Source organism: Hordeum vulgare, chromosome 5H (genome assembly GCF_904849725.1).
Source record: "Hordeum vulgare subsp. vulgare chromosome 5H, MorexV3_pseudomolecules_assembly, whole genome shotgun sequence".
Classification (NCBI taxonomy): Eukaryota; Viridiplantae; Streptophyta; class Magnoliopsida; order Poales; family Poaceae; genus Hordeum; species Hordeum vulgare.
The window spans coordinates 583,102,853-583,126,400 of NC_058522.1; the positions used below are offsets into that span (position 1 = coordinate 583,102,853).

The window sequence follows — 23,548 nt, forward strand, 5'->3', positions numbered from 1 at the left end:
TTAGATACATTCATCTTTAAAACAAGTATTTCCGGACGAAGAGAGTACTATCTATGCTGCGGACCAGCTCTGATATTTTTGCTATCATTGCCGACATGCCGCAGCTAGAGGACGAGACATTTGTTAGGCACGAGATTAACTGTAACACAACACACCCCACGACAAAGACCCTACCACTATTTTTCTAAGGGAAAGACAGATCTCAACGTGATCCTTTTTAGGGAAAGCGGATAGATATTTTTGGAGCGGACAGAAACAGCTCAACAACTCCCTCCCCTCCTCCTCCGTCTATCTCTGTCACTCTCCTCCGGTGCAGGAGGAGACGACGCCCATCGAGAAGCCGAGAGGAGGAGGACGAGGACGACGATGGCGATGGCCATGGCCATGGAAGGTGAGGGACTCCTAGCTAGCTGCCTACCTCTCCCCTCCCGGCCCCTTGGAAGGTGACTGACTTGTTTGCATGTGTGTGTGTATGTGTTGGTCTTGGTCCTTCTCCTTCGTGCTGCTGCTGCTGCGTGGATGGTGATGCTGATGTGTGCCCTGCTCACAGTGTAAGTCCATCGTCCATTAACCGATTGTTTGTCAGCTTCATTTAAGTAACCACTCGACGACTGTTTTGTTTTCTGTCTTGCTTTCACTCACAGAATCAATGTTGCCTGATTGATTGATTGATTGCAGGCTCGCTCGACTTGCGTGTGTGTTCTTCACCACCATTCTTTTGCAGACCCTGGTAAGCTTCAGTAACTCTTGTTTCGGTTAATTACTCGCTGCCTGCGCTTCAGTAACTCTGAGACACTCTGCTTTCACATTCTAGTCATTTCTACACTTGGTTCATGCCGTTAGTCTGTCTATGTGTTGTCACTTGTGCTCAAGATGTATGGAGTGGAATGGAATGTGTGAAAGATTTGTGCCATGGTTGCTGCTCAGGTTTACTTTAGTTAGAGGCATCATAATTCAATCAGCAGAAGCCACACAAGCTACAAAAATCATTAAAAAAAATTATTGTTCCATTCAGAGACTTGCTCTGCACCATGAAAATGAGAATCAGAGAACCCAACATTATAGTAACCACTTGGTCAAACAACAAAGAACATGACCATCGTAATTATGCTGCTCTTTAAGCTTCATATTGAAAATACTATACTACTCCCTCCATCCCAAGATAAGTGTCGCTGCTTTAGTATACTAACTCGATCAGTACTAAATTTGCGTCACTCATTTTGGGACAGAGGGAGTACTATATATAGTAGGTTTGCAGCAGGGTTGTGTCTTTTTCCAATAGGTGTCTATATACAAACTGGTTTTTGGAATGCATTAGGAATAGCAAAACAAATGGTCGCCAGGACGGATCGATATTCTCATGCTGCTATAATAGCAATGAGCATGATTTATCGAAATATTCAGTTTGTCTCGCATGATTTCTTTTTCCAAATATAAGTAGGGCTTGACTTAATTGAGCTTTCGCACTGGCCCCGAAATTTCTTAGGCATGGCCCTTCAGCAATGGAGAGGGAGGCTTCTCCTACCCCCACTCTCCAAAGGTGCCCTCCATTGTCAGCGCGAGGTACAGGACTGCCTATCACTTCCAGCCTCCCAAGAACTGGATGAACGGTATGTTGTTTATGTCCCTGGTTACCTCTCTGCTTCCTTTTTAAGCTTCCTCTCTGTTTCATTTTCTGGGTCATCTGTTCACTTTTGTTTGTGCTTTTCTTATTATTGGTCCAAGAAAAAGCAAGACACCTGATTTGTTACCGATGTGCCTAACCGGAGAAGGAAAAAAAAAGAGCGCCAACCTTAATTTGGTGTGCTAATATTCAGTAATATACTTGTTAAAATGGACAAAATATTTTTGCAGCAGTATCATTACAAACTGATTTTGTGTAAAAAATAACGAAGCGTCCAGAGCTCAGTCGGTTGATAAAATAAGACTGTTATTGTGTTTTCCTTTGGTTCTAAAAGTTTGGGCACAACTCCTGTTTGACGCCTATAGCACCAGTTCGGGGGAAACGGTAAATTTCTTGGGCGGGCCCATATAGACAAGTTTCTCTGAACCTTCCAATGGGGTTTTGGGAAGCTTCTAGAGCTTCACATTGCTCTTTGTTTTTTTCTGCATTCTTGGCCCATTTTTATTTTTCCGGTTTTAGTTTTTTTTTCATTTTTTCTTTTATTTTATTTTCAAATGCATGAATTTTTCAAATTTAGCATCTTCTCCGAAATTCATGATATTTGAACTTCTCTGAAATTTATTTTAAATTCTAAAACTTTTTCAAGATTATGAACTTTTCAAAAATCATGGACTTTTTTTTAAATTCGTTATGTTTTCCAAACTTTTGTGAAGTTTTCTCAAATTTTCAATCTTTTTCGACTTAGATAACTTTTAAAAAAATTTGAACTTTTATAAAACATGTAAATTTTGAAAATTAGCTAACTTTTTAAAAATTCTTGATTGTTTAAAAAATATTATGAAGTTTTCTTAAAGTCGTGACTTTTTTTTATTTTCACAAACTTTTTCAGATTTAAAAATATTTGATAAATTCGTGATTTTTTGTCTTATTTGTTTCGTGAAGTATTTTCCAGGTCAGGATTGTTTTTAAAAAGGTCAACAATTAACATCCATGGTCCATGGTCAAAGTCAATGCAGCAGTCTAACAATCTATGCTTAAATGCGATCGTGGGCCGCGGCCCATATAGGTCGCGTGTGAGAGGGAGCTATAAGCGCCAATTATATTTTAGTTGTTGCAATTTCCTTCTTTTTAGTTGGATTTTTTTCATAACAGTCCAGGCACATTTCTAGTGAAGGAAAAAAAAATCTTCTAGCTGGCCTTATTTGTTCCTATTTTTAAAAAAAGTACATGAAAACATATTATATTTTTAAAGCTCGGGCTGCTTATACATGAAAACCTATTATATTTCTAAAGCTCGGGCTCATTCAGTTGTTTATACTTTCCTGCTTTTGTAATTGCACATGGGATCAGGGGCGAATCTAGCATACAAGCAATGGGGGAAGCTGCCCCCACCCAATTTTCTTTGTGTTTGTAATATGCCAAGCTAAATAATGATTTGTCCCCACTTAGCAAATATATTTTTTCTTATTTAACACATCTTCGGCCCCTCTAAAATTTGATCCTGGGTTCGCCCCTGCATGGGATGTATCATGCACAATTGTGCGTGGATGACCACTATGCAGGTATTGTTGCCCTGGGGGCTTGGAGTGTGTAAAATGCATTGTTTTGCACTGAGATGCCACGCGTGTAATAAGTAGCAAAGATTTTCTAGAAAAAAGAAGAAAGAAAAAACCTACAACAGTTGCGTGTGGGTTACGATGCTTGCGCGCGCCGATGAGCGTTAAGCAGCTGGTTGGGGCCGCACCAGCTGGAGTGTGCAACTGGTACGGCCCCAACGAGCTGCATAACGTCCATCCGCGCTTACAATTGTGACAATAGCTACGGAGAGATGACTTGTGCGGCCCTAACCAGCTGCATAACGCCCATCCGTGCTTACAACTGACATCTTTCTGGTTTCTCCAGACACATGTGTTGCTGCGCTTACAATTTCACACAAGGTGCGTCTTGTGGAGTTGCGTGGGGTCATGGCCATGCAAGTAGTAGCAATGTTTCAAAAGTAAATCCAAAGAGTATTTGAAAAAATCAGGTTCACCCTAGCTACTTGTATAGGAGTATGTCTTACGGCACTTGCAGTCACATATGGGTGTTTCATGCAAAAATACAAAATGAAATCTGGGTCTAGGTGCACCCTAATTGAAAAATATATTTCAAAAATATAAAAGAGAAGTCAAAAAATTCTGAAACTTTTTGTAACGAATCTGGTCTAGTGTTATACCCACGTGTAAAGCTTCACGAAGAAATGGCTTCCGTTGTCTTTAGTGTGGAAAAAGTATTGTTCTTCTATATAAAATGTATTATTCAAGTGTTTGGAAGTTACAGTTTTGTTTTTTCGCCCAAAAGAACACTGAAGTCATTTCTTCATAAAACTTCATGTGTGAGTAGAATACTTAGACCACGTTCGCCATAAAATAATGAATTGTCTGATTTTTATATTATTTGATATTAAAAATGATATGTAGGGTGCACCGGCAACCATGTCCCAAAAATCTACACCATGTGGCATTGTCATCATGTGCAGTGCAAATAAAATCGATGGCATAGAGATAAACCATGCATCTTTGCTGTATGGGAAAATACATATTTTTCTTGTTGATTATACACAAAAATGAAAAAGAAACTACAACAGAAAATATAAAATAAAAATGGTCTGCTCTCGAAACTAGGATGACACATCATGTGTCCAAGAGAGATTTGTTATGCGCATACGAAAGTAATGAAGTACTGACTCTGTTTCGAAATCTAGAATATCATTAGTCCTTTTTTTACCAAAACCATATCATATTAATTGGACATCTGTTGACATTTTCTGAATTTTTTCATATATTCGATGGATTGGCGATCCTTGGAAACCTACGACAACAAAAAAGATCCATGTGGTATGAATACCTCAGGCGCAAACACTTCGTATATAAATAAAAAGGAGAAGAAATTGAAACATCCTACATCTTATACTGCCTTTATAAAAATTTCAGGACCAATGTACTACAATGGCGTCTACCATGAATTCTACCAGTATAACCCCGAAGGCTCCTTTGACCCCAATGACTCCCTCATGAACATGGTTTGGGGCCATTCGGTTTCAACCGACCTCATCAACTGGATCGGTCTTGAACCCGCAATAAAACCAGATACCCCGGGTGACATATGCGGATGTTGGACCGGCTCAGCCACAATTCTGTTTAGTGATCAACCGGTCATCGTATACACTGGTCTCATCGACAGGAAGGCGAATCAGGTCCAAAACATTGCACTTCCGAAAAACCGTTCTGATCCGTACCTGAGGGAATGGGCCAAAGTAGGCAATAACCCAGTGATCCAACATGTCATACCAGGCTTGAACTCGACCCATTTCAGGGATCCGACAACCGGTTGGATTGGACCGGATGGACTATGGAGAATTGCAGTTGGTGCTGAGGTGAACGGCATCGGTACTGCACTTTTGTACAAGAGTGAAGACTTTATGAATTGGACTAGAATTGAACGCCCGCTGTATTCAAACAATGCCCTCAATATGTGGGAGTGCCTAGATTTCTTCGCGGTATTGCCGGGAAGTAACAATGGACTAGACATGTCTTCAGAAATTCCTAGTGGCGCCAAGCATGTCCTCAAAGTGAGCATCAATTCCTGTGACATGTACATAATTGGGGTGTATGATCTCAAACGTGATGCATTTGTGCCAGACACCGTCCAAGATGACAATCGGCTGTGGTTGAGGATTGATTATGGTACTTTCTATGCTTCAAAATCATTCTTTGACTCCAAAAAGGGTAGGAGAGTCATATGGGCTTGGAGTAACGAGACAGACAGTACTTCAGATGATATTGCAAAAGGCTGGGCAGGAATCCATGTAAGATAATCTACCCATAGGTCCTGTAATTATGTCATATTGAAACAATAATTTAATCGATTTAAACAATCAGTGTAATATCTTTAACATAATTGTTTTTGTTACATTTAGTCAATCCCCAGGAAAATTTGGTTAGACAGCGATGGCAAGCAGTTGCTGCAATGGCCAGTTGAAGAGATTGAGTCTCTTCGAATAAATGAAATCAACCATCAAGGACTAGAGCTGAAGAAGGGAGATTTATTTGAGATTAAGGGAATCGACACTTTGCAGGTAGTTCCCTATTTAAAAATGAGCTAGCTTGGTCTTCCAAAGAATTGTTTTTATTTCAAAAAGTGTCATGGCAGTAAAAGCTATAGGATCTTCTGGTAATTATTAATTACTTTATAGATAGTACATTTTTGGCAACAAAAAAATAGGCATATATATTTCGGACCAACTGTAACTAACGGGCACATAATAACAGGCTGACGTTGAGATAGAGTTTGAGCCAACGTCCATCGATGATGCCGAACCTTTTGATCCTTCCTGGCTTTTTGACCCCCGGAAGCATTGCCGGGAGGCGGATGCATCGGTTCATGGTGGCATAGGGCCATTTGGACTTGTTATTCTGGCCTCCGACAACATGGAGGAGCACACTGCAGTGCACTTCAGGGTTTACAAATCACAGCAAAAGTACATGATCCTCATGTGCTCCGACCTAAGAAGGTTAGGGCTTATGCTTTATTGACTTATTTTTTGTTAGCCTTGATTTCCATAAATGTCTGTATCTATTGATGCCTGGAAGGAAACTAAAAAGAAATATTTTGTTTTATTTGCACAGGTCTTCCCTGAGACCAGGACTGTACACACCAGCCTATGGAGGCTTCTTTGAATTTGACCTTGAAAAGGAAAGAAAGATATCCCTCAGGACTCTGGTGAGTTGGGAGGCTTAATTTGTTTCATTAATTTCTCCGGTAGTTCACTCGATGACGGAACTGAAAATGGACGCCATCGTGCAGATTGATAGGTCCGCCGTGGAGAGCTTCGGCAGCGGTGGCAGGATCTGCATCACGGCCAGAGTTTATCCGGTGGCACTTGTCGATGACGGCGCCACCCACATGTATGCTTTCAACAATGGAAGTACCACGGTCAGAGTGCCGCAACTAAGGGCATGGAGCATGAAAAAAGCACAAGTGAATGTGATGAAGGGTGGAAATGTGATCGATGCTTAGCACAAAAGAGCAATTCTAGTCAGTCGTGTGATTGAAAGACTGGCCACGCACTTGTTCATTTCAATATTTACCATGTGTATTTGAACTTTTGAAGTAGTGGCAATTGGTAAGTAAGACTAGTGCTTGTTGCCACCAACGATTTAAATTCGCAGAGGTTTGGAGTAAACAATATTAGCTTGTGCATGCCAGGAAATTCAACTGGGGTAGACAAATGATCTGGTTGTTTCCTGCTTCTCAAGATAGCTTCCCTTTGGTTAGGCAAGATACTGACCAAGCTTCCGAATATATAGCTAGATCACCCACAACAAGAGAAGGATTTAATGATACTCGAGCTGCATCAAAATCACTAGTATTTCGTAAGTCTTCCACGTGGACCGCGACTTCTTTGCTCCATCTGCACTGGAGCTGCATCAAACAGAAGTTCAGAAGCTCCACTAGGAATAAAATTAGATACACAAACAATCTGCAGTGGAAATCAGTAAGGCATACAAATCACCATTTCACATTTCACATCTGTAACGCGGTGGAGCACACAGCCAATGCTTCACAGGCAGCACGTGCACCCGGACCCGGAGAGTCTTCTCTTCCATCTCCGTCAGAAGGGAGAAGAGGATCCAGATGAGATGATGGGGGAGACTCGAGAGGCGACTCGCGAGGCGATCGCCGTCCCGGCGGATGGAGACCGGGGTTTTGCATCCGATGATGAGATCCAGGAGATCTATCCTCGAGTGACTGCTGCTAGCGGCGAGGGAGACTTCTGCACTGCCGGCGGCGGGTCTGTTCAGATCGGGGAGGGGTCTCCAACAGATAGCGCTCATCGCCGGTGGGAGGTTGTTTTCCTGGCTTCGTCCTCGGATTTTCTGGGAGACCGGCAGGGTTTCATCATTCTTCACCTATCATCTCTGTGGACTACCATTAGAGATGCAGAGGGAGACATTCTGGCGGGTCGGTATCTGCAAAAAGATGAATTCCCCAGGGCAGGACAGATACTTGAGATCGATGGCTTCCGTTTGTTAGTGCAGGTGCAGTCGGATATAGGGAATCCTCGCAAGGAATCGGTAAGTGATCTTTCGCCCCCTGTTCGTTTCGTGGACGGTTTTGGGTTCTTGCCGAGCAGGATGACGAGCATGGTGATGGGCTGGCGGAGGTGCTGACGCCGGTAGTCCCATCCCCATCTACCCCTTCCCCGTCGACGGCGCTGCTCCAGGAACGCAAGGTGCGACGAGATCCTACTCTTGCGAGGAAGAAGATGGAGTCGGCACCTCGGAAGCCTTGGATTGGACTGATTCCTAAGGTAATCCGTCAGCCCCTTTCCTTATCTGATTTTTTCAAGCCGGACTGTTGGATCAATTGCACCAAGAGCAAACAGAAGGCGTCTAGCGATGTTCGGCCGTCAGGGTCGGCGATGATCGTGGATTCCGTGTGTGATTGTAGGGCGAATTTTTTGAATGTTGTGGTGGCGGCAGCTGGGCCTGATGTGCTAGCGACTTCCACGGGCTCTCAATGGCCAAAAGCTGGGTATATGACCCAGGAGATTCTGCCTGTGCAGCCCGAATTAGAGTTGGACTCGAGCACGACTGGGTATATGGCCCAGGATATATCAGACAGGATCGTTTCGATCGTGAGCGCGACTACTCTCGGCGGAGTCTCTTCGTCGAAACACCACGCACGACAAACCCCATGTTCGCTGCCGCCAGAAGCTAGGGTTCGTAGACCAGCGACTGGCTTCCCACGGCTGGGACCAGGGAGGGCGATCAGGGTGCCGCCTCCTACTGGTTCTGTTGTGCTAGCTATGGCGGGTCGGGGCTCCAAGCAACCGGCAATGCAGCGGCAGTCGGGGCAGCAGTTGGGGCAGGGGATTCCACCCATAGCTAAGGCTACGGCGACGGCCCCAGCGCAGGCAGGGAAGTCCCACGCCACTGCACACGCCGGGAGGCCGCTTACTGGTGCTGGTGGGCAGGCGAAAGAAAATGTTCAGGATAACCGTACTCAACATCGCGGCCGCTGGGGCGATGACAGATTTACCGGGTATGGCGATGGGCAGAATCGTGGGGGTTCATCCTCTAGAGGCGGTCGAGGGTATGCTTGGCAAAACAATGGAGCTGCTGGTAATGGTTTTAATGCACCTCCGGGCCAGTTTGTTCTGGGGCCTTCTGGTCCTTCGCATCCGAAGAGAGGAGGCTTTAGGTAGCATTCGATTGGCAGAGGGGGCGGGAGGAAACCTAGGCCTCCTGTTCTTATTCCTGAGCAGCCATCTGACCTTAATGATTCTACCGTGGTGACTATGACAGAAACAGTTAAGGAAGTGGCTGATCCGTCTCTGGATGATCAGAGCTTGGTGAGCGCCAAGGGAGACGGAGCAGAGAGACCGTCTAAGTGGGCACGTAAGAAAGAGAAAATGATGTGCTATCGTTGCAGTGAGACAGGGCATTTTGTCTCTGAGTGTAAGGCCGAGCTATGCGTGTATTGCTTGAAGCCTACACATGGTGTTGCTAAGTGTCCTCTTACGATTGGGCCTTTGCCAGTCGTGACTTTCTATGGTGTTTCAAGTCAAGATTTGATGTTCTTTGAGTCACCGGCTGCTACGGCAACTATTCATGCTCCTGATGCTGGCTTCACGGGTACGGTAACGGTGACTCGGGGGGTGCTGACTGTGGAGCAGATAGTGCAGCAACTTAAGGAGCTAGTTTCCTCAACCTTCAGATGGGAACCGGTTTTGATAGCGGATAATGTTTTCAAGGTCGTTTTCCCTATCAAGGAGGATCTAGCCCGCCTGCTTAAGTTTGGGATGTGCAGGGTTGCTAGTACGAGTATTGTGCTTGAGTTTGACGTCTGGAAATGCGAAGAGCCTAAGGGGAGACCCCTACCCCAGATTTCATCACTTTCATAAAGGGACGCTCGATGTTAAGCGGCTCAATTATGGAGTGATTTCTTTGTTGCCTAAAGTTTCGGGACCAGATAGAATCCAACAATTTAGACCCATCTGCTTGCTAAGATGCCCTTATAAGCTTATAACTAAAGTTTTGGATAGACGTGCAGCTGATGTGGCTGATACCTTGATCAGTTCTACATAGAATGCTTTTATTAAAGGGAGAAGTATTATGGATGGGATTTTAGCTTTGCATGAGATTCTTAATCATACTCATGTCAATAAAAAAGTTGGCATTGTGTTGAAACTCGATTTTGAGAAAGCTTATGACAAGGTTAATTGAGACTTCCTTTTGGAATGTCATAGAATGAGAGGTTTTAGTGAAACATGGTGTGGCTGGATTGAAAAGATCCTATATGATGGTACAGTCAGCATTAAGCTCAACAATTGCGTGGGGCCTTATTTTCAGAGTGCCAAGGGGGTGCGGCAGGGTGACCCTCATTCCCCATTCCTTTTTAATTTGGCTGCGGAGTGCCTTTCGAAGATGATTAAGAATGCCCAACGAAACAAGCTTATTGTTGGACTTGATGCAGATCTTATTCCTGATGGAATTGTTGTGCTGCAATATGCTGATGATACAATCATTTGCATAGAGCATGATGTGGAAAAAGCAGTTAACCTGAAGTTGTTGTTATATATCTTTGAGATGATTCACACAAGTCGCATGGATCTGTGGTTCCAACATAAAACGGAGATTCATGCTGATCCGAACCAGCCAGCAGCCACGTCGATCGATCGAGACCAAGTCGGCAACCTGCAGTAAAAACGGATCGTACGTACATATATACGTACATTAGATTTGGTCTACCGTGGAGTAATTGACACCCACGGATCCAATCTTGGCCGGAGGCCATGGCGGTGTCGCTCCCGGACGACCTCCTGCTGGAGATCCTCGTCCGGGTCAAGGACGAGGCCGCTCTCTTCCGCTCAGCCACGGCCTGCAAGCAGTGGCGCCGTCTCATCACCGATCGCCGCTTCCTCCAACGCCGCTGGCCAGACTACTCGCCCTCCTCTTTCATAGGCTTCTTCACCACGGGAAATCGCCGCCAAGAGGAAGGGTCTTTGCCCGGCCCGGAGCCGTGCTTCATCCCAGCACGGCCATCTGCTCTGGGCCCTTGCCGCCGCTCCCTGGGCTCCTTCGTCACGACACCTGCCCTCGCCGCCGGCCTCTTCCACGGCGCGTTGCCGCTCGTCTCGCGCCACGGCCTTGTCGTCGTGCTTCTCCAAGCACGCAACGCCGCCGGCCATCCAGACAAGACCATCTTTCAATTGGGTGTATGCAACCTCCACGCCGCCACCTGCGTCGTGCTCCCTCCTCTAAAAGTTAGCCCAGCCTTCTACGACTATGAGCACGGCAACGGCTATGCCATTCTCACCGGCATAGATTGTTGCTCCAAAGATGCAACGGCGCCGCTGAGCAATCCTTTGTCTTTCTTCAAAGTGGTTGTCATCGGATATAGCAGTGACGACATGAAGTACAATCTTCATATGTTCTCTTCCGGCAAATCAAGTTGGGACAAACGTACCAATTGCTTCGACGGTGATGCGCAGTCGCACGACCATGGGCCGCTCAGAGATGCCGTTGTGCGCAATGGCTTGACACATTGGCTATTTCAGAATTATGGAGAAGGCTGCCTTCAAGTCGTTAATCTGAATGCTCACACCGGCCATATCTCCTTGACCAACCTCCCTTTTAAACAGAACTACCTAGACATTAGTCCCACATGCCTTACTTTGGGCACCAACGGGGTGTTATCACTGCTAAGGATGCAGAAGGAAGGTCCCCAAGTAGAGGTTTGGGAGAAACGCGAGGACCACGGAAACATGAGCGGTACCTCGGAATGGCGATGTACACGAACGATCGAGCTAAAACAACAAGTAAAGAACAATGGAATAAGGGAGCTACTTGTCATGAGAGAGAAACGTGGCCGATTGCTCATCAACTACAACTATGGGCAAGTTTACACTGCCGATCTTGAAACGGCAAAGATGGAGAAGCTAGTGGATTGGCCTTACCGGCGCTTCATATGCCACTGGGATTCCATGCCTTTGGAGATTGATTGGCCCACCATCTTCGTTTCCGGGCTTACCAGAAAAAGTTAAACATTTTGATATATATGCATACTTCTTTTTTTTTGACTTTATTTTGCAATGTATGCTGAATATATGAATACATACCGTTTTACGGGGTTGATCAACTTCCGTGTTGTTCCTCAACTTGTAACATTTCTTAATGGCTGGCTGTTAATCATGTGATTTTGGACTGGTTAATTAGAACTTGACTTGTCCCCTATCATCTCCTAGTGGCGAGAAATCCCTGATAACGAAAAAGTTGCATAGGCAGCATGAAGGCTAAGGCCCGCGGCGGCATATAGAAGTAGGAGAAAAACACGTCGCGTTGGCATAAGGACGTAGATTCGCCGAAGGAAGAGCGCATGGAGCTCAGAGAATATCTGTTACCTAGAATTGTATCTTGGTTAGCCTAGCGTTGAGTGACAGGTAAATCATAGGAGATACATAGATAGTTCAGACAACCTAGAAACATATAGTCAAAACTCTTCGCTCACGGTGTGCCGCCGGTGGATGCAGAAGGAAGAAGTCTTTGGCACCCCCAATAATTTAGATGTATTTTTCAGTTTCTATAAGGTTGGTTTTGTATGGGTTCATGCTACTTAATATATAGCCCATGCCCTTTTGCAAAAAACAAAAACTTTGGTTCCATACTAGTCGAAGGTCTGGTTTTAGGTAATACTAGCAAAAAGGCCCGTGCATTGCAACGGAAGAAAAAAATTATAATCTTCAATTATGATAATCACATTATGTTCTTAAAATTTCAGGACATTTCTTAAAATGCATGAACATTATTTGAATTATGATGAAAATGGCAAAGTATGTTTTGCTAATTAATGATAGCATATGCATAAGAACATTATTTTTATCTTGCTGATATATGTGTTTGCATTTGTAATCTAAGTGAAGTCTTAATTTGGTTGCAAACATATTAGACAGCTTCATCAAAAACAATCAATTTGTAAGTACATGCATACCAAATGTTTCAGGTTGCGTATCAAAATAATTAGCAAAACAGTTTATATATATGAAAGATCAAAGCTAAGCGGGTGCGTGTGGATAAGAAGACCTTGACCATGGGAGGGGTGTTTTAATAAAAACGAAATGTTTTTTAACTAAACAAAGGACCGCGGGTTGATTAACTGAAAACGGAGGGATTTTTTTACAAAAATGTCCATGACGGACGACAGAAACCGTATTCGCTTTATTATTAGGGAGAGATGTGGAGCTGAAGATGAGCCCCAAATTCGCACAGAAAACAACGTCGTACCCAGTGGAGAATCTAGCACGAGACTCAAGGGTGGGCTCAAAACATCACGTCCCTAAACTCAATTAGCAAATGCATTGCAATTGGCATGTTAAACATCTCGATATAATTGTTAAATAGTATATTTAGCTGAAAAGGAATTCTAGAGGGTAGGCTTCAGCCTATTGAAGCCTCCCTAGTGCCCCGTGGATGAAGGTGAAGGGACTGAGGGAGCTGCTGCTGGCGACCGATGGAGAGCTCGTTGACCGGCGCGCTGCCTCCGCTGTGACGGCGGCCCTCATGCCCCTGCCGCTCCCCACCCCCTCGCCGCCGCCGGCCGCCCCGGTTGGGGGGGCCGTCGTTCTGCGTCTCCCGTTCGCCGCAGCGCTGGGCGGACTGGGCCGACGAGGCCGAGGGGGTTGGCGGTGCGCACTCTCCGTCGCACTCCGATGGCGAGGGGAGGGTCAAGCTCCCCATCTCCCTGGGACCGAGACTTCTTGGGTGCTTCCTCGCCACGGCACGGCCGGAAAGGCGGAGCACGGGGAAGGCCCCCAGCCGGAGTTGCGCGGCGGTCTCGCCTCACCGCCACCTTCCGGTGACATGCCCCCGGCCTGCCCTTGCCCGGCCTGGCGCGCCGCCCGGGTTATCCCCTGTGGTGGCCGCCGGGGCTGGGGAGGGCCCCTCCCGGCCAGGCACTGGTGGCCTGCTGCCCTACGCGGCGGCGGCGCCGGTGCCGGCGGCGGGGCGTGCCTCCCCGAAACCCAGGGTGGGCCGGCTCCCGGACGAGTGGGTTGTCCGCCCCCCAGCTGGGTCGCCGCGGGCCCTCTCGCGCCCCCTCTCAGCCGAGGACGTGGCTGGCGCGGCCCGTCGCGCCACCCAGGCGCTAGAGCGGGTCAACAGACGTTGGGCCTCGGCCCAATCTGGTCGTGGGCAGCGATCCGCTCGGCCTGCTAGGGGGGACGATAGGGTTTCCCCCCGTGCGCCGTCTCCCTCTGTTTCGGTCCTCCTGCGCCCCGATTCTCCCCGTCCGTCCCGTGTTCGCAGCGCTCGCCCCTTTGCTCGCCCCGCCGCTCTTTCCCCGCCTCCTCTGCGCTGCCCACCCCGCCCAGCTCGGCCTCCGCCCCGCCCAGCTCGGCCTCGTGTTCGTCCCCTGCTGCGCCGACAGCCGAGGCCCTTGGCTCTACAGCCTCTCCCTGACACCGGCCCCTTCATCCTGCCGGTCCGGTGCGAGCCGAAGCTAGCTCGCCCAGGCCGGTCCTCTGGTCCGCCCCTCGTTCCCCGGTTCGCTCCTACAAGGATGCACTTATGGCGCGCCTTGCCAGAGATGGCCAGCCCCGGCCTAAGCGGGCATCCCCGGCGGACCAGCAGCCCCGTGGCGAGCCGTCTGCCCGTGGCCACGCCTTGGACGAGGGTCTCGGTGGTGGGTCGTCGCGGTCCGGGCGTGGTGGCTCGGACCGGGCAAGGAGGTCGCCGGAGTACTATGCCGGTACCTCCCTTCGCCGTCCCCCGCCGCCCCGGGACCCAGAGCAGGACCCTCGCCTGCCGCTACCGGGATCGCATGGGGACATCCGCCGCCGGGAAGCGGCGCGCCTGAGCCCTCCTGGCCTTGACTGGGAGGTTGCTCTGCGTGCTGAGCTGGTGGCACCCCGGTCGCGTGAGGAGCACGTCCCCCGTGACCCGCCGGCCCGTCCCCCCGCTCCTCGTTCCTCGGCGCCGACTTGGCGGCGGGACCGCCCGGATCCCCGTCGGGAGGAGCGGAGGGGCGGCCCTCCTCCTCGCCACGGTGCTGAGGTCCGCTGCCCAGATTGGCGCCCCTCTCGGGCGGAGGGTGCAGACTGGCGTCGGGAGGATGGGCCCTCGAGGCGGGCATCGCCGATGCTTCCGCCAGGCGCCCCCTCTGTCGCCCCGCCTCTGGGGAAGAAGAAGAAGAGGGCGGCTGGTGCGACCCCGGTGGGCGATGACTGTCCGGCTCCACCGGGGGCCCCTGAGCAGGAGACTCCGGAACTCCCAGCTCGGGTCAGTCGCCAGCGCTCTCGTGAGGACACGATGTGCATCAACTGCGGATGCGCTGGTCACTACCGCTCGGAGTGTGAGCCCCCCCCCCCCCCCCCCGTGATGTCCCACGACCCTGGCCTACCTGGGCTACGGCACTGAGCGGGGGAGTTTCTACTCCATGGATGCCGAGATTGAGGAGGAGGTTGTTCGGCCCCACCTGGCGACGGTCACTCTGGCTCCTGAGCAGGTCACCCCAGCTGGGTTGGTGATCTCGGCCGACCTCATCCGGGATGAGCTTGCGGCCTACATCGGTGACTTCCGCGACTCATCTTTCGCCTGGGAGGTGACGGAGACGGCCCCCCTCGTCTTCTCGGTTCCATTCCCTTCGGCCGAGCTCCTCCGGGTCTGTTCCCACGACGTCATCCGCTGCCCTATCAACAAGCTCATGATCTCCGTCAAGGCGGCAGCAGCCGAACCGGACCCCGTGCCGCCTTTGGAGAAGGTGTGGGTTCTCGTATATGGCCTCCCAAGGGGAGGCAGTGCGGCTCCGCGGGTGGCAAGCTCACCCACATTCTGGAAGCCATCTCCGAGCCGGTGGGCAAGCTGATCACCGCTGACTTGGCTTCTTTTGAGGATGATGGCCCTGCTCGCATTGAGATTCTCTGCCCGGCTCCTGCGGAAATAGATGGTTTGTCACTGGTCTTCTACTTCGGCTCTAAAGGTAGACGCCTCACCTTTGAGCTCGAGTCCCCGGTTCCGATGGACCCCTCGGGTGTGGACCCGGATGACCCGGCGCCTGAGGATGGGGGGCTCGGGGACGAGGGAGGCTCCTCAGAGGAGGGCTCGTCCTCTGAGGGGGATGTGGATGCTGGAGGGGCTCCACCCGAGTCGTCTGGTGCTGGGCGGCTCCCCGCTAACTCGGCTGTCGGGCCGGCAGGACACGCGGGGGGCACTCCAGTGGCGGCGTCAGTGCCATTGTCTGCGTCTGACACTGGGTGCCCTGTCCCTCTCGCGGCCGTGCCCGCGGACACCACTGATGAGGAGGTCAGTGTGGTCCTGGAGGTGTGGCCTTCCTCTTCCCCACGCTCGCCAGGGGTGGTCTGCCTGCTACTCGCGCTCTTCGGGGTCCCCCCCCCCCCGCCTCCTGCCTTGGGGTCCCCGGACCAGGGCCCCCCTCCGATCGCTGACCCTGGCTGGCTCGAGGTCTCCCTTCTAGCGCCCCGCGCCAGACCACGGGAGAGCCCTTCACCCGTAGTGGCTACGTGGCAGAGTGCGTGGATCAGCCAGTCCCGGGTCCTCCAGGATGGTCGTATCCCAACGATCCCCGAGCTGGCGGCCCGCCGTGCCGCGGCCCGTGACCTGTTCCCGTGTACGTCCCCTCCCCCCTACCTATTTTTCTGGTTCCCGGTTTTCTGTGCTCACTAGCGAGATGGTGCCCCATTTGGCTGAGGTAGCCTTGGATAGTGGTGTTGTATTCAGAGGGGAAAAGGCTCCCCTCTAGAGCAGATCTCTGCCTTATGTTCCAAGGAGAGGTTCGAGGGGGCATTGGCGGAAACCCGCGCAGTCGCAGCGCGGGACGAACCCGCCCCCTCGGTGCCCGCCGAACCTGGTCATAGAGAGACCAGGGATGGTGGTGCACCCTCGGCAGTTGGTGGGACGTGACGCCCAGGGTAGGGCACCCCGCTTCGCGGGAGCCCAGGGGCCGTCCTCCCACCCGTCTCCACCCCTCGGAGTCCCGTCCAGGGGTGCGAGGCTCGGTTCCCAGCTCTGCCTCCCCAGATCAGGTGACCTCCGCGGTCCCCTCTGCCCGGGGACGCCGAGGCCGCCCGCTTAAGGATGCACCCCTTCCCGCGATTGCCAGAAGGGCTAGTTCGGCCCCACTTGCGGGGCCTAGGAATCTAGATGAGGTTATTAAATGAAGCTCCTGTGCTAGAACATTAGGGGCTTCGGCCTCACTGGCCGGCGGCAGCAGCTCATCGATTATATGCGTCAGGAAGATATTGACATTGTGGGTTTACAGGAAACGATTCGCCAGGATTTTAGCATGCTTGAGCTCCAGCGGCTGTCCCGCCACCATTTTGCCTGGCAGTGGCTCCCTGCGACGGACCACTCTGGGGCATTTTGCTTGGTGTTAGGGAAGATGTGTTCGCGGTGGAGGACATGGACCACGGGGAGTTTTTCGTGAGCATGGTTATCACCGGCCGACGAGTCCACCTGAGCTGGGAGGTGATTATCGTCTATGGTCCGGCTGACCATGCCCGCTCGGCTGATTTCCTTGCCGAGCTGAGTCTCAAAGTGGAGAGGTGCACCACCCCCGTGGTGGTGGCCGGTGACTTCAACCTCATTAGGTGGGCTTGTGATAAAAGCTCGCTAAATGTGGATCGTCCTCGTATGCGTCTTTTCAATGACTGCATTGCGGACTTGGCACTTCGTGAAATAGCCCGTGTAGGGGCTAGGTTCACGTGGTCTAATAAACAGGTGGATCCTGTAGGAACAGGAGGGAGAGAGGAGTACGGGAGGGAGAGGGGAGTACCTCCAGCAGCTGTGTTTTTTGTGTGGCGGCTGGCTTAGGAACGGGATGGCTGGGAGCATTCTTTTTAGGTCAGTCCCACTACATGGGCCTGGGCCCTAAGAGATAACTTGTATGGGCTGGGCCATACCGGTTCAACACTCCCCCTCAAGATGGGTGGTAGATATCTATCATTCCCATCTTGTGACATGCCAAGTTACAATCCTTTGTTCCCAGACCCTTTGTCAAACAATCTGCAAACTGCTGCCCAGAACTGACATGAGTAAGGCTGATGACCCCCGCATCAAGCTTCTCCTTAATGAAGAACCAATCAATTTCCACATGCTTTGTCCTATCATGTTGAACTGGGTTATTAGCGATGGCTATAGCTGACTGATTGTCACACCACACCTTCAAGGGCCCCTTCCTCAGAAGTTTCAACTCGCTCAGTAGGTACTTCACCCAGAGCATCTCACACAACCCTTGAGATAATGCTCTATACTCAGCGTGTGCTGTTGATCTAGACACAACCAGTTGTTTCTTGCTTCTCCATGATACCAAATTTCCTCCCACAAACACGCAGTAACCATAAATTGATCTTCTATCATCTTGACAACTGGCCCAGTCAGAGTCACTATAGCCATCCACCTCAAGATGTCCACTCTTCCCAAACCACAACCCTTTACCCGGAGTCCCCTTCAAGTATCTCAGGATTCTGTGCACAATATCAAGATGCCCACTCCTTGGTTCGTGCATGTATCTGCTCACCACCCCCGTAGCATACGTAATGTCAGGCCCGGTATGACACAAGTACAACAACCTTCCAACCAGTTTCTGATACTCTTCCTTATTCACTAGCTCTCCTGATTGGCTGTCACTTGGTGATTTTGTTCAATCGGAGTAGGGGCAGTACGACATCCCATCATGCCCACGTCACTCAAGAGATCCAAGGTGTATTTTCGTTGGCACAAAGATATTCCCTTCTCTGTCTGAGCCACTTCAATGCCAAGAAAGTATTTTAGGTTACCCAAATCCTTTACCTCAAACTCCTTGCTCAAACAACCCTTCAATCTCTCTATTTCCTCCTCATCATCTCCAGTGATGATAATGTCATCCACATAAACAGCAAGAATGGTGATCTTCCGATCAGGGTGCTTGTAGAACATCGTGTGGTCACCGGTTACACTGACCATACCCCATACCACGGACAGCACTTCTGAACCTATCAAACCAGGCCCTTGGTGATTGCTTCAGTCCATACAAGGATTTCTTTAGCCTGCATACCTTCCCCGTAGTCTCTGAAGTACCAAAACCTGGTGGTATTTCCATGTACACTTCTTCTTGCAACTCACCATGCAAGAAGGCATTCTTGACATCTAATTGATGCAACTTCCACCCAAAGTTTGCAGCACAGGAGACCAATATCCTTACTGTGTTCATCTTTGCCACGGGAGCAAACGTCTCATCATAGTCAATTCCATAAGTTTGACTATATCCTCTGGCGACCAATCTGGCCTTATACTGTTCCACCTTCCCTTCAGGATTCTGCTTCACTGTATAGATCCACTTACAACTCACTGCTTTCTTTTCTGCCGGCAATGTGGTTAGCACCCATGTCTTTTTTTTCCTTAGTGCTTCCAACTCTTCTATCATCGCTTCACGCCACCTCGGATCTTGCTTTGTAGCCTTCCAATCCTTTGGAATTAACACAGTTTGAAGGGAGGCAACAAACGCCTTATATGTGGGTGACAAAGCCTTATAAGACACAAAATTGCCAATATCAAGATCATCACAAGCATCATCCTTCGGTAGAGCCTTTCTTGCTACTTCACCCTTTCTTGTTGCTTCACGTGTAGCCTTTCGCAATGCAATGGGCAACTCCACTGTGTCATATGAGCTCGTCTCACTATCTTGCTGCTCCCCCTGCACTCTTGCCTCATTGCCTTGCTGCTCCCCTTGCACTCTTGCCTCATTTCCTTGTTGCTCCCCCTGCACTCTTGCCTCATTTCCTTGTTGCTCCCCCTGCACTCTTGCCTCACTGCCTTGCTGCTCCCCTTGCACGTGTGGTTGCCGTTGAGAGTACACTAGGGTGTTCGTCTGCCATCGATCCCGAACAGGAATCCGAAGAGCACCAATCTTAAGTGTATCGACGGTTGGCTCGACAGGAACCTGCACATCATCATCAGTGAGAGTACTAACCGGAATTGTTCCCACTATTGGTTGGACCTGAACTTGCACATCATTAGCAGTGTTATTGCCCACAGAATCACCCTGAGTATGAGACACATCCTTCTCCCCCTCTTGACCATCGTGCACATGATGTAGGTGGTCAAGCTCTGCAAATAGCAGACTGAGATCAGTCGGCGTACCATAGAATGGCTCGGACTCCCTGAAGGTAACATCCATACTCACGAACCTGCGTTTTTCAGAGGGAGACCAACATTTATACCCCTGCTGACTAGAAGAGTATCCCAGGAAGACACACTTCACTGCCCGAGGATCAAGCTTTCCAACAGATGGTCGGTGATCACGAACAAAGCAAGTACTACCAAACAACTTTGGGGAAACAACAAACTTATTATCTCCAATGAGCAACTCAGACGGAGATTTCATACCTAATATCCTGGAGGGTGTCCGGTTGATCAGGTACGTGGCTGTCATAACTGCTTCATCCCATAAGAACTTAGGCACATTCATGGTAAACATTAATGACCGAGCAACCTCAAGAATATGACGATTCTTCCTTTCGGCCACTCCATTCTGAGGTGGGGTGTCCGAACATGAAGTTTGATGAAGAATTCCTTGGTTAGCCATGAAATCCCCAAAAATATTGTTCACATACTCTGTACCATTGTCAGTCCTGAGCACGTTGACCTGCACCTGAAACTGGTTCTTTACAAGAGCATGGAAGTTCTGAAAACAGCTAAACACCTCATCCTTGTGACGCATCAAGTAAATCCAAGTCATACGAGAATAGCAGTCAATGAAGGTAACAAAATACTTCTTTCCATTCATTGACACTACTGGGCTAGTCCATACACCCGAATGAATGAGCATAAAAGGAGATATGCTCCTAAGCCCCTTACTCACATATGAGGCTCGTGTGTGTTTTGCATATTCACAAGCATCACATGTCAACTTGCCCTTGCCTATTCCACACATAACATCTGGAAAGATTCTACTCATCTTATCAAAAGATACATGACCCATTCTACAATGATGGATCATCGCCTACTTCTCCTTGTCCTCCATGGTCACAGCACACACCAAGTCCGGTTGCACCTCCTGGTCCATGTACCAGAGCCCCCTACGCCTGGTGCCAGTCCCAACCGTCTGGCTCGTCTGTCGCTCCTGAATCAAGCAACCGAACTTGTCAAGGATCACACAACAGTCTATTTGATCAATGAGAGCACTGAAAGAGACCAAATTGACGAAAAGCTGGCACATGCAAAACTGACGATAAGGAGATGGTTGAAGTGCATTTGACTGTGCCAACCCCTACGACAGGCTGATTGGTACCATCGGCAGTTTGTATAGTGCCCTTGTGAGTAGGAGCATGCTTATGGTAAGACTCAAACACACAGGAATTACCTGCAACATGCTTAGATGCTCCGGAGTCTAAGACCCACTCTGAAGCACTCTCATTAGGAGTAAGAAATGCCTTCATCGAATTACCTTCATCAGTGGAGGCCAAGTGAGCAAAGTCTCCATAGGCAGCCTCATCAACTCCCTTGCCCTGTGACGTCCCAGTGTCCTCTTCAACTACCATATGCGCCTTGCCCCCTGAGTTTCCTGAGTAGCCACCTCTTCCCCTAGAAAGTTGACCCCCTGAGTTCCATGGGTATCCACCTCTGCCTCGAGCATACATGCCTCTTCCAGTGCCCCCTCTGTTGTATCCCTTGCCTCTACCACGAGTTGGACATTCCCTCTTCCAATGACCTACCTCCCCACAAATATGACATGTGTTGGGATCTCCCCACTCCATGCGCTCAGTGACTGCAAATGTCGAAGCCGGCACAAACTTCACGTTTGCATGCTCAAGAGATAGCCTCACCTCCTCTTGAGACATTGCTGCAATAGTGTCCTCAATAGTTGGCAGGAGAGGTTGGTGCAACAGGGAAGCCCCCTGCCATGAAAGCAACCTCTGAGGCCTTCCAACAGTTTCAGCACACACCTGCGTGCAATCCACTTGCGCCCTGACTCGATGCACGCCGCATCATAGAGTTCCAGAGGATCACAGTTATCCTGCTCTGCCCACAAAGCCTGCAGCTCTGCTACATATGCCATCACTGACATGTCATCGCCTTGGCACAGCCGACTGATCTTCCCCTCAATCTGAGCAATTAGCATGAAATTACCCTTGCCTGAGTATTGGGTGGATAGAGTCTTCCATATCTCGGCGGACGTGGATAGTCCCTCCACAGAGCGACCAATGGAGGGCACCACTAAGTTCAACAACCAGCCAACAAGCACAGAGTTTATGACCTTCCACCGCTTTCCCTCCGCGGTAGTCTTGTCTTCGGGTTCATCAACCGCACCCAATAAGTGCCCATCAAGTTCCTTCTGTTCCACATCCAGCAATGCCCTTCTGGACCAGCTCAAATAATTTGTGGGCCCCTCTAGCTTCATGTCCAGGGGTGACATTTCGAGCTTCTGAGCCACTTCCTGTCGAGGAACGATGGCCCCAGAGTTGGAGTTGGACTCCACGAGGATATTAGCGAGCTTCTCAAAAGCAGCAGCGAGAGCATTTGGTTCAGCCATCTTTGGTGTTCCAGCAGCACCACAGCCTCACTTCTTCTCCACAGCAGAACCAACACACAGCAGCAAAAACAGCAACTCAAATGCACAGCAGCAGGAACAGCACAACAATAGCTCCACTAACAGCACAACAGCAGCTCCAGGAACAGACCACCACCAGCACCTTCTCCTCTAGCAGCAGCACCCAGCTCCCGGTCTCCCCTGTAGTGCACATCGCCACCAGCAGCTGCAACCTCCTTCTCGGGCAAACAGCAGCAGCCGCAACCCCAGACTCCTGCAGCTGCCCTTCTTTCGCTTCCTCCTCTCTCCTTCTCCCTTCCACCTCCAGAAACACAGCAGAACGGAGAGAGATAAGAGAGCCGGGGCAGGAAGGAACCAGCACCAGCCATCGCCCGCGCAGCCGCTTCTCCTCCTCGCGCGCGCACACAGGGCCGCCGTCGATCCCCACCGGACCCCGCAGCCACGCCGGCCGGCGCCGCCGTCCGTCAGGCCTTGCCGGACCTGGCCTGTGATACCATGTAGGAACGGGAGGGAGAGAGGAGTACGGGAGGGAGAGGGGAGTACCTCCAGCAGCTGTTTTTGTGTGGCAGCTGGCTTAGGAACGGGATGGCTGGGAGCATCCCTTTTAGGTCAGTCCCACTACATGGGCCTCGGCCCTAAGAGATAACTTGTATGGGCTGGGCCATACCGGTTCAACAGATCCCATCCGGAGTGTCTTGGATCGGGTCTTTGTGTCTGCCCAATGGGAAGTGATGTTCCCCCTCTGTGGGCTTAAGGCGTTCACGCGGATTGGCTCCGACCATACCCCCCTTGTTTTCTCGACGGGGGATGGCGCCCCTCCTCGATCCCACCATTTTCGTTTTGAGAACTTCTGGATTGAGCAACCTGGTTTCTGCGATTGGGTTCGCGACCGCTGGCGTCTGGCGGCCTCATCCATGCCGCGTGTCTTTTGTGCGGTGGATGTTTGGCACCACTGTGGTAAGCTAACCCGCTAGGCGATGAGGGGCTGGGGGCCAATTTGGGAGCTGATTTATGGGCCCGTAAAGGGGCCCTGCTTGGTCAGCTGCAGGAGTTGGATGACTTGGTTGATGGGCCAGGTTTGTCCCCGGACGACTAGATCAGGAGGAATTCCCTTGATTCCTCACTCATGGATATTTTCAAGAGCGAGGAGCTATTCTGGCAGCGGCATGGGGGCCAAAACTGGCTCCTGAAGGGGGATGCGAACACTGCTTACTTCCAGGCCATCGCTAATGGCCGTAGGCGGAAATGCGCTATTCCGTTCCTCTGGGATGGAGACGCCCTCTTGGAAAGTCCAGAGGAAATCTCATCACATATATAATCCTTCTATAAGGAGTTGTT

General features: G+C 50.1%; 1 protein-coding gene and 1 long non-coding RNA gene across 3 annotated transcripts; one reads left to right on the forward strand and one right to left on the reverse strand.

The window, feature by feature from the left end:
- Window positions 1-243: 243 nt before the first annotated feature.
- Window positions 244-6,875, forward strand: LOC123395201 (beta-fructofuranosidase, insoluble isoenzyme 4-like). 2 transcript variants are annotated; one of them, XM_045090145.1, is made up of 9 exons: window positions 244-391; window positions 679-730; window positions 1,487-1,610; window positions 4,492-4,500; window positions 4,597-5,471; window positions 5,583-5,741; window positions 5,935-6,176; window positions 6,292-6,385; window positions 6,470-6,875. In XM_045090145.1, exons 3-9 carry the CDS (start codon window positions 1,604-1,606, stop codon window positions 6,680-6,682), a joined length of 1,599 nt encoding a protein of 532 aa, XP_044946080.1. In that variant the 5' UTR covers window positions 244-391; window positions 679-730; window positions 1,487-1,603; the 3' UTR covers window positions 6,683-6,875. The 2 variants fall into 2 exon arrangements, with proteins under 2 accessions (XP_044946080.1, XP_044946078.1); XM_045090143.1 differs by lacking the exon at window positions 244-391 and adding an exon at window positions 464-551.
- A 13,546-nt stretch (window positions 6,876-20,421) lies between these two features.
- Window positions 20,422-21,201, reverse strand: LOC123399628. Its single transcript, XR_006610412.1, has 2 exons — window positions 21,107-21,201; window positions 20,422-20,782 (listed from the first exon to the last, which is right to left on the reverse strand). It is a non-coding gene; the product is annotated as an uncharacterized LOC123399628 (long non-coding RNA).
- Between the last annotated feature and the right edge of the window lie 2,347 nt (window positions 21,202-23,548).

Coding starts and splice junctions, on each gene's coding strand:
- LOC123395201 (XM_045090143.1), top strand. CDS start 520: ATGGTGATGCTGATGTGTGCCCTGCTCACAGT. Junction 5,742..5,934: donor AGGGAATCGACACTTTGCAG/GTAGTTCCCTAT, acceptor ACATAATAACAG/GCTGACGTTGAGATAGAGTT. Junction 6,386..6,469: donor AGATATCCCTCAGGACTCTG/GTGAGTTGGGAG, acceptor GCCATCGTGCAG/ATTGATAGGTCCGCCGTGGA.